At 39.8% G+C, this 10,109-nt stretch overlaps 2 protein-coding genes across 2 annotated transcripts; one reads left to right on the top strand and one right to left on the bottom strand.

Annotated features, from left to right (window-relative positions):
* The first annotated feature begins 4,432 nt into the window (after nucleotides 1-4,432).
* On the top strand, nucleotides 4,433-5,680 carry LOC103929970 (acyl carrier protein 1, chloroplastic-like). Its single transcript, XM_048566758.1, has 2 exons — nucleotides 4,433-5,368; nucleotides 5,521-5,680. Exons 1-2 carry the CDS (start codon nucleotides 5,261-5,263, stop codon nucleotides 5,650-5,652), a joined length of 240 nt encoding a protein of 79 aa, XP_048422715.1. The 5' UTR covers nucleotides 4,433-5,260; the 3' UTR covers nucleotides 5,653-5,680.
* Nucleotides 5,681-5,736: 56 nt separating this feature from the next.
* On the bottom strand, nucleotides 5,737-9,834 carry LOC125469371. The gene has a single exon (XM_048566618.1). The coding sequence runs from the start codon at nucleotides 9,832-9,834 to the stop codon at nucleotides 5,737-5,739; it is 4,098 nt and encodes a 1,365-aa protein (XP_048422575.1).
* Between the last annotated feature and the right edge of the window lie 275 nt (nucleotides 9,835-10,109).

Genomic DNA, 10,109 nt, shown 5'->3' with positions numbered 1-10,109 from the left:
GCTGTTGTCTAAGCTCAAGTCTAACGAGCACCAAGTTATTCCGTCGATAAGAAAGGAAGTGGCTAGGTCTACTACTTTCTTGTTGGCTGAGGCCTGGAGGAGGGAAGAACTCTATTGGCTCTAGCGATTGAGAATTTCATGGCTTAAGGATGGAGATAGAAATACATCTTCTTCTTTTCTTTCTTTTTTTTCACAAAACTACCATTCATCGTCAACAACGGAATAGCATTTTGAGCCTTAAAGTTGAGGAGAATAACTAGCTCACTGGTAATATGGAGATTCAGAACCATATTAATGGTTTCTTAAAAAAAATTCCACACCTGAAGGCTCTCAGCCCTCTTGAGGCGACTTTGGCTAGTCTCACCTTAGTAGTCTCTGATGCTATCAACAGTGAATTGCTTCAACTCTTCACTTTGGAAGATATCAAAGGTGCGGTTCATGAGTTGGGTGGTTTAAAAGTTGTTGGGCCAGATAGCTTTCACGGTATGTTCTATCAACACTGTTGGGATACTATTAATTATCTCATGGCGGGTGTGATTTCTGAATTTTCTGGACAAGATAGTTTCCCACAAGTTTTAAATTCCACAAATCTGGTTCTGATTCCAAAAGTTCCCAATCCGGAACAAATTTCCTAATTTCGTCCGATTAGTCTGTGTAACTTCTCCTATAAAGTTCTCTCCAAGCTCACAACAAACCGATTAAAAATGAATCTTTCTGGCCTTGTCTCTCATCACCAATGTGTTTTTGTTCCAGGTCTCCAAATTCAAGATAATATTTTTGTGGCACATGAGGCTTTCCACTATCTTAAAAATAAGAAAACAAAGCATGGGTCTAAACTGGGAATGAAAGTCGATATGAATAAAGCCTATGACCGGGTGGAATAGGATTTTCTTGAGGCTGTACTTTTCTGTCTTGGATTCCATCCTCGATGGATCTCCTTGGTTATGAATTTTGTTAAGATAGTGCCTTTTACTATCTTCTTTAATGGGAAATCTGGTGACTCATTTTTAGTGCCTTTTTTCTGTCTCCTTTAATGGGAAATCTGATGACTCTTTTTTTTTTCATGCCGGGGTCTTCGACGGAGGATCCATTGACTTCGTACCTATTTTTGTTTGTTACGAAAGCTCTATCTGCTTTAATTGCCAATAATTGTATGAACGGATCGCTGTCAGGTATTCTTTGGGGCCTCTCTTGCCCTACTATGTCATATTTATTTTTTGCTCATGATTCTCTTTTCTTTATTAATGCGGATACGGGCAACTGTCGGGCTTTGCAAAACATTCTAGACATTTACTGCAAGACTTCGGGTCAAACCATCAACCAACAGAAGTCTTTAATTGTCTCTTCTGCCAACTCCTCTCCGCATATCATTAATGAGGAATGTAACATCTTTAATATGCCTTCTTATTTGGATCCAAGTAAATGTCTTGGTCTTCCAACTATCTGGGGTCAAACTAAGAAGGCGGCACTAGGGTTTGTAATGGACAAGATAATTCAAAAAATTCAAAGCTGGAAACATGCCTCTCTTTCTCTTTTAGGCCACAAGGTTTTGACCAAAGTAATGGCAATGGCTATTCCCACTTACCCGATGAATTGCTTCATTTTTCTTGTCACTTTTAGCTAGGAAATTAACTCTTTGATTGCTCGATTTTGGTGGGGTCAGAAAGACAGGGAGAATAAAATCCATTGGCGCAACTAGACGATGGTTTTTGCTCCTAAATCTTCTGGGGATCTTGGATTCAAAAGCCTATATGATTTTAATGTTGCTCTACTAGCCAAACAATATTGAGGGATCATTAATAATCTCACTACTTTCTGGGCCCACATCCTTCGTGGTCGATATTTTCCTTGTGGCGATGCTCTGAATGCTTCCAAAGGTTCAAGGGCCTCATGGGCTTCGAGTAGTTTGCTTCACGATAAAGATTTAATTGTTCAAGATGCCTTATGGCAGGTTGGTAATGGGATGGTTGTTAATATTTGGTAGAATAAATGGCTTACTTCTTTTGGAGATGGTATTTCCCATCCTCCACCTTCGATCCCTGCCACTAACCCCTCCATGGTTCAAGAGATTATCAACTCCACCACGGGCGATTAAAATTTAGCTCTAATGCGCTCACTTATTTATGTAGAGGAATGTGTTACTATTGAATGTACATTGTTGGGAGATCTTTCTTCAGCTAATCGCCTTATTTGGCCTTGGTCAGAATAACGGGAGTATTCAGTTAAGTCTGGATATGACTTTAGACATTCTAAGAGAGCGAGTCTTCTTGGTTTGTAGGATAAGGCTCATCAATCACACTACATTCAACCGGATTTTTGGAAGATCATTTGGGGCCTCCGTGTCTTGCCTAAGATCAAATACTTTTTATAGAGAATTGCTAACAATTGTCTTCTAACGATGTCAAGATTGTTCCAACGCCATGCTCGAGATAATCTAATGTCCTTTCTATTTGGATATGCCAGAGACCACGGAGCATTGTATCCTCCTTTGTCCTTAGACCAAGGTGGTTAGTTTGCTTCTCCTCTTAGCTTTAAGGTAAATGCCCAAGCTATTTCCTCTTTTGGCTGCTGGTTCTTAGAGTTATCTTTTTTCTTTTTTTTTCACTGAAGCCAATTCCTTGGTTGCCTTTATTTGTTGGGAAATTTGGAAAGCTAGATGCCATTCTAACTTTAACGAAAACATCATACCCCTGCTCTTACTGTTCATAAGGTATGTTCGACGATGGAGGAATTTTGGTCAGCCAATCCTGATGTAGTTTTTCAAGTTTCTCCGGGTTCAGCTTCATCTACCACTTGGACACTCACTTCTGTCTCAATGTTGAAAATCAACTGTGATGCCTCCTGGTCCAAACAGTTAGGTTCGGTAGATTTTGGAGTTGTTGTTAGGGATACATCTGGTTTGTTGGTGGCTGGGAATTGTGGGAGTGGTACATCTTCTTTTGCATTTCAAGAGGAGGCTAAAGTTGCGGTCATGGCTGTTCAGACGGTTATCCAAAATAACATCACTGATGTTATTTTTAAGTCTGACTCAGCCTCTCTGGTAGCTAGCATTAATAGGGATAAAAGGAAAGCCAACTGGTATATTTTTTCCCTTCTTCGTCAAATTTGGAATCTTCGTCACTATTTTTCCTCCTCTAAGTGATGTTAGGTTCCTTGCCAAGCAAATTATGCAGCCGATTGGGTTGCGTCACATTGTAAAAGAAGGATGTGTTCAAAAATCTAGGTTACCAAACCTCCATCCGCTTTGGTCCATATCTTGTCCATTGATGGCCAACCTTGCCCCCACTAATGTTATCTTTGGTTCCTGGCCCTTAGATGGTGGCTCGAGTCGTGCTCCTGGTCTTCATTATCCACCTTTAGGTCCACTGCCCTTTTAAGGGTCTTTACTTGCTACTGGGATCCTCATGTTTTTTTGGGGTCCCTTTTCTTATGTAACCGCTGCTCTTGTTTTATCAATATCTCTCATTCAAAAAAAGAGTCAACGTAATTAAGTTGTTGTCCTTTTGGAAGATTCACATGAGGTAAGACTTCATATTTTTTATTGTTTTAGTGATTTTGACGACATTGATAATTATTTAATCTTGCTTTTGTTGCATTATTCAAGCTTCTATGTTCGTATTCATCTTTTAGGGATCACATGGATTACATAAAGAATTAAACACCTAAAATTACCACCAAATATTAAAAACAAACAACATGGGTTTTGATGGTGGAATTGAAAACAACCTACATATGCTTTAAATCCTAGGCGGCATCTTTTGTCAAAATTACAGTCAGCATTTTTTGTCCAAATTAAAAGCTTTATAAGATTTGAGAAATGTGGGGTATATAGAAAATATGGGCTGTATGTAAAAATGTAAGGTGTATATTGAGAACGTGGGGTGTGAGGGTATTATAGGAAAGTATGTAGGGTATATTAAGATTTTTTTTTATTGAAAAAGCAAATGTGAGGTGTATTTAGTATGTGAGGTTTATTTAACAATTTGTGGGATATTAATATAATAAGCCTTAAACTAAAAAGATTTTTGCTATAAAAATAAAAATAAAATAAGTAAAATAAAAAAGAACTAAAAGGATTAACTAGTGCTGGATGCCTAGTCGTTAATTTGGGAATTGGATCCTCTCCGAGGCAAATACTTGGAATCCTCCTAATCCAATAATACAAGCCGTTGGATTTTGATTCAATAACTACAAACAGAGGAGCCTCTTTAAAAGTTATAATAATTATAGCTGTTAGATCAAAATCCAACGACCCATGTTAGTGGGTTAAGAGGATCCCGAGGCTCGAAGAGGATCCAATTCCGTTAATTTGTCCCATGTGGCAACTAGTACCTGGCTTTTGGGAACCCACCATGATGTCCGAGTATCTGCCACGTAAGTAATAGATAGGGCTCTGCTCCAATAGGATAATTTAGCTGACTTTCACCATATCTCTGTTTCAAGTAACCAAGTTTTTGTGTTTCGATTTTGTGAGCTCCAATGGCTTCTGCTTCAGCAACTTCTCTCTGCAGGTTCCAACCTTTCAAAACCAACCAATCAAGACTAGCCAGGTACCAGGGTTTCGCTTAGTTTCACCTTTCTTGCTATTAATTTTGAGGGAGACTTTCATAGAACGTCTTCACTATCACTATAGTGTCCCAAACCACTAATACAAGTCTACGTTGACTACTCGAGATGCCACAGTGACGATGAACTTGTCCCATTGAAGTCTTCAATAATTTTGGTCTCATTTGGTCTCCTAGTACTACTAATACCAAAGTTTGTGTACTCAAGTCAACGTTTTGTTCACTTGGATTCTCTTCAAAATTTTGGGTCTGTTTTAGAGAAAATCTTGCATCTAAGTTGTCGTACTGCCTCTCAGATAAAATGTGCTGAATTATTTCTTGAATTATGTGCCTAATGGATGGTTTTTGAGACCAATAAAATGTGCTGAAAAGTGAAAATACATGAGGCAATATCTGCTTGTGAACTAATAATGTACGTAACAAGGACAAGTTCAAGTTTAAAGTTCGTTTCTAATGGATGGGCCAAGAATGGCTTCTCATCTTTCAGGATCTCTTGTCTCCAAATTTGTTGCGCTGTAAGTTTCTCAAACTTGACAAGTTATTGTGTCTCAAAAAATTGACAATTATCCTCAGTTGTATATTAATATTTGTCTATTTCTCTCGTTTAAAATCGGTTGCAAGGCAAGATTACTTGCGAATTTGAGAGTAACAAGTTATATTAAAACCACATAAACGGACAGGCCAAGTCGGAGACAATGCAAAAGGTTGTGGAGATTGTGAGGGAGCAGCTGGCTTTGCCTCCGGAGTCTGAAGTCTCCCCCGACTCCAAGTTTGCATTACTTGGTGCCGACTCTCTCGACACTGTATGTCCAATTTCCTTATCCAAATTTATCAAATTCATGTTCTATATGCATATTAACATAGCAAAGTTCTCAAATAGCGCTATCAAGTTTCAAGAATATCGCCAGTATATTGATACTTTATTCGAAGAACTAATTTGGATGATTTGTTACAGGTGGAGATAGTGATGAATTTGGAGGAAGAGTTTGATATTAGCGTTGAGGAGGAGAGTTCTGAGAACATAAGCACGGTCCAAGAGGCAGCTGATTTGATAGAGAAGCTCATTGAAAAGAAATCAGCTGCTTAATTAATTAGAACTAATTGAGTTAAGTTTATTTTTTTTTTTTTTGGTACAAGGGAGGCAAAGCCCGGCAAGCAAAATAGAAAAAAATCAGGCAAGAACAGCCCTAGGGAGGGCCCTGCCAATAAAGTCAGAAACTAGACAATTATTAGCAGTGGTAGGAGGAGAAACAAAAAGATGAAGGCCAAGAGATAGCCCATGACCCAAGTCAGCCATATGATCAGCTGAGACATTCATTTCTCTATAGATATGAGTGACTTCACATCTCCAATTTTTTCCGATGGCTTCTTTGCAGTCAATAATGAGGTTGTAGAGCGGGTGCGAATCCAGAATAGGTTTTTGGATCAAAATAACAGCATCCCAGGAATCACATTCAAGGATTACATCCCTGCATCCCTCATCCCAAGCTATAGAAAGGCCCATGAAAACACCCCAAAGCTCAGCTTCCATGATGGTTCCTCTGCCCAAATTAGCAGCAAATCCCTTAATCCAATCCCCTTCAGAATTGCGAATCAAACCTCCAGCACTTATGTGCCTAAATGGGTCCTTACAACTCCCATCTGTATTGATTTTATATCTACCAATTGGCGGGTGGATCCAATGAATTGAGATGATTTGTCTAGGAGGCTTACTAGAAGAACACTTGTTGGCATCATACCAATCCCTTGCAAATTGAAAAATGAACTTCTGGGGTGAGACAGGCGGTTGTTGACCATCATTGAAGACAAGATTGTTCCTCCCTTTCCAGCAATACCAGAGAGTTGAAGCAAAGATTAGATTCCAGGGTAAACCATGAATGGTAGAACAGTGTGTCCTAAGGTTTATGGCCATCCAACTCTGGAAATCAAGAGCAAAGGAATGGGCAACTTCAGAAGGGATTCCAACACCATTCCAAAAGGAAGGGGAATGCCTACAAGACCTGAAAATATGATCCATTGATTCCTCAATATTAGGGCAGATTGGACAACACGGGTTATTAGTAAAACCTCTTCTAGCTCTCTGCACATTGGTGAGAATTTTCCCATGACCAATAGTCCAAAGAAAAGTCACTAATTTGGGTGGGAGCTTGAGTTTCCAAATGAAATTCCATTTCCAAGGAATGATATCATCATCGCCAAAGAGAGAGAGATAAGCAGTTTTCACGGAGAAGGTTCCAGAATTGGTGAGGCTCCAGATTACCTTATCATCCCTATGATTCGCAATTCCAACATGTAAACTGAAAATATGTTCCACAATATCAGGAGGAAGGCAGGAATATAACAAATCTACATTCCAACCATCATCAGTAAGGAAGTCCTCAACAGTCCATTCAAGCATGTCAGCTGAAAGAGGGATGGTAGCAAAATTTTCGAGAACGCCACTCTCAAGCCAGTTGTCTTTCCAAAAATGAATTTGGCTTCCAGTTCCGACTCTCCATCTCATACCATTAGGAAGGATTTGGGCACCAAAGAGAATTCCACGCCAAGTATGAGAACAATTAGTGAACTTAGCAGAGCAAGCACCCACCATGTCGTAGTGTTTGAGATATTTTCCCTTCAAAACTTGTGCCCAGAGGCCCGGGTCTCTTTGCATAAGTTTCCAACCAGTTTTAGCAAGGAGGGCTTGGTTCATAAAATGAGTATCTTTCAAGCCTAAACCACCCATAAATTTAGGCGTGGAAACTGTCTCCCACTTAACAAGGTGAATCTTGGAATTATCCTCAGTGTGACCCCATAAGAAATTCCTGTTCAACTTATCAATTTTATCACATATGGAAACTGGGAGGCGAGTAGATTGCATTGAGTAGATTGGAATAGCTGAGGCAACTGATTGTAGGTAGACAAGCCTACCTGCCATAGAGAGAGTATTGCTCTTCCACGCAGAGAGACGTCGTTGAACTTTTTCCACAATGTTTCCATACGTCTCTTTATTGACTCTAGAATGCAGTAACAGAACACCCAAGTAGTGTCCTAGATCAGAAGTGAGAGGAGAACCACAGATGTTGGCAATTTCAATAGCCTTACTTCGAGAGATATTAGGAGAGCAGTAGATACATGATTTATCAAAATTCACCTGCTGACTAGACACGGCACAAAAGATATCAAGACAATCCTTCAGTAATCTGGCTTGAGTTGAGGAGGCTTCCGCAAACAAAATAAGATCATCTGCAAAAAAGAGATGAGAGACAGGAGGCCCATTGCTAGATAGCTTAACTGGCTTCCATTTCTTAGTAGTGATGCATCCATTAATGATATGAGATAGTTTTTCCATGCAAAGCACAAATAAATAGGGAGAAAGGGGATCTCCCTGTCTGATTCCACATTGAGGGGAGAAAGAATCAGTGAGCTCACCATTAACAATAGTTTGGTAATTGACTGTGGTAACGCATTGCATGATGAGTTCCAAAATTTTCCCTCTTAGCCCAATCTCCCATAGAACTTCTCTAATAAAACTCCACTGAAGACGATCATAAGCTTTGGAAAGGTCAATTTTCCAAGCAATGAACCCTTTTTTACCTTTGGTGTTTCTGTACTTATGGAGGATTTCTTGAGCAACAATGACATTATCAATAATTTGCCTACCCGGGACGAAGCTCACTTGAGTAGGGCTAACAAGTTTATGGAGAAACGGCCTCAATTTACCCACCAAAATTTTAGAGATGACCTTGTAGAGCGTAGAACACAGACTGATAGGCCTCAACTGTGTCATGCTTGTAGGGTTATCAACCTTAGGAATCAACGAGATGAATGTGTTATTAATGTTGTCAGGGAGTTGAGTTGTATTGAAACAAACCTTAACCATATCACAAACATCCTTGCCACAAAGATGCCAAAATTTTTGATAGAATCTAGCAGGGATACCATCAGGTCCAGGTGCCTTAAGCCCACCAATAGCAAACATACAGGCTTTAATCTCATCATCGGTGACATCCCCATTTAGGACAAGTAAATCTTCACCAATAAGACACGGGAACAGGTGAGGCAGATTCTCCATAGTTGTCGTCGTTATGCGAAAGGAGAAAAGATCTTTGAAATAGTTGACAACAATTGACTTTAAAGCCTCTTTATCATCAGTCCAAACTCCTTCAGAATTATTGAGGCCTTCAAGTTTATTTTTCCTTCTTCGCACCACCGCAGAGAGGTGGAAGAACTTGGTATTTTTATCTCCCTCCCTAAGCCAAGTATTTCTTGATTTTTGAAGCCAAAAGAGTTCTTCTTGCTCAAGGATAGTACTATACTCATTGGTGAGCTGTTTTTCTAAATCAAACCGATACGGCACATGACAAATGCAAAGAGCCTTTTGGATTCCGCATATACGAGCTAAAAGCCTTCTTTTCTTTTGAAAAATACATCCAAAGACATTGTGATTCCAACTTTGAAGCTCAGAAGAAAGAATGATAGTTTTACACCTAGCATCACCTTGAGCACTACTCCAAGTATCATTAACAAAAGGTTCAAAATCCGGGTGAAGCATCCACATAGCTTGGAATCTGAAAGCTTTCAAAACAGGGTTAGGAATATGTTTGGAATGAAGGCCAATAAGCAAGGGGCAATGATCAGATTTCACTTTGGCAAGATGTCTAACATATGCCTCAGAGAAGATGTGTCTCCAAGCTATGTTGCAAAGGCCTCTATCAAGTCTTTCCCAGACGATTTCACCATGCTCATTTTTCTTGCTCCAAGTAAATTTAGCACCAATGAACCCAAGGTCCACCAAGCTATTCCTAGAGCTCCAATTACCAAGACCACTATTTTTATTAACAGGCCTACCCCCCTTTTTCTCTGAACTATGAATCAATTCATTGAAATCACCTGCAATAAGCCAAGGCAATTTAGAAGCTGCCGAAACACCATCAAGATAAGGCCATAAGTGGCTCCTCACCCGGGGGCAAGGGGAGGCATACACCACCGTTAGCATCCACTGAATCTGGCCATCCATTACAACAGCAGTGATTGTTTGGGAGGAGCAAGCCACAACAGTCAGATTCACAACCTCATTATTCCATAAAAGCCAAACACCACCAGAGAAACCATTGGCATCAACAACATAATAATTTGAAAAACCCAAACCTTTTATGACTTCAATTGCCCTCTCACCACTGATCCTGGGTTCCAAGATAGCAAAAATATTCACTTTGTTCAATCTGACGAGATCTTTAGCAGTAACAGAGAAAGGTTTCCCTCCAGCACCTCTTACATTCCAGACCATAATCATTATAAAATCAGTAAGGATATGGAATACCTGAGGTATGGACCCAATCAAGATGAGGATATTGGCGCCTCTACCAGAGTAGAGGTGGCACCCACCACACCAGTTTGAACATCGATCATGGCTTCTTGAAGCCTATCTTTCTCTACAGACACAAGGCCATCATTAACATGTCTTCCATTCTCCAGCAAATTCTCAACTGACATATCCGTAACATTTTTATCAATATCCGGCGGTTCATGCCCATAAATTTGAGTACTTCTGTCTGCTGCGTC

The sequence above is a fragment of a genome, unplaced genomic scaffold (genome assembly GCF_019419815.1).
Source record: "Pyrus x bretschneideri cultivar Hongxiangsu unplaced genomic scaffold, Pyrus_bretschneideri_v1 Contig42, whole genome shotgun sequence".
In the NCBI taxonomy this organism is placed as follows: domain Eukaryota; kingdom Viridiplantae; phylum Streptophyta; class Magnoliopsida; order Rosales; family Rosaceae; genus Pyrus; species Pyrus x bretschneideri.
The sequence above is the reverse complement of the archived record's forward strand: the minus strand, read 5'-3'. Positions and strand labels throughout refer to the sequence as shown.

Excerpts from the sequence above, each read along its gene's own strand:
- LOC125469371 (XM_048566618.1), bottom strand. The coding sequence starts at position 9,834 with ATGGTCTGGAATGTAAGAGGTGCTGGAGGGAAACCTTTCTCTGTTACT.
- LOC103929970 (XM_048566758.1), top strand. The coding sequence starts at position 5,261 with ATGCAAAAGGTTGTGGAGATTGTGAGGGAGCAGCTGGCTTTGCCTCCG. Across the intron at positions 5,369-5,520 it reads GTGCCGACTCTCTCGACACT|GTGGAGATAGTGATGAATTT; the intron begins GTATGTCCAATT and ends GATTTGTTACAG.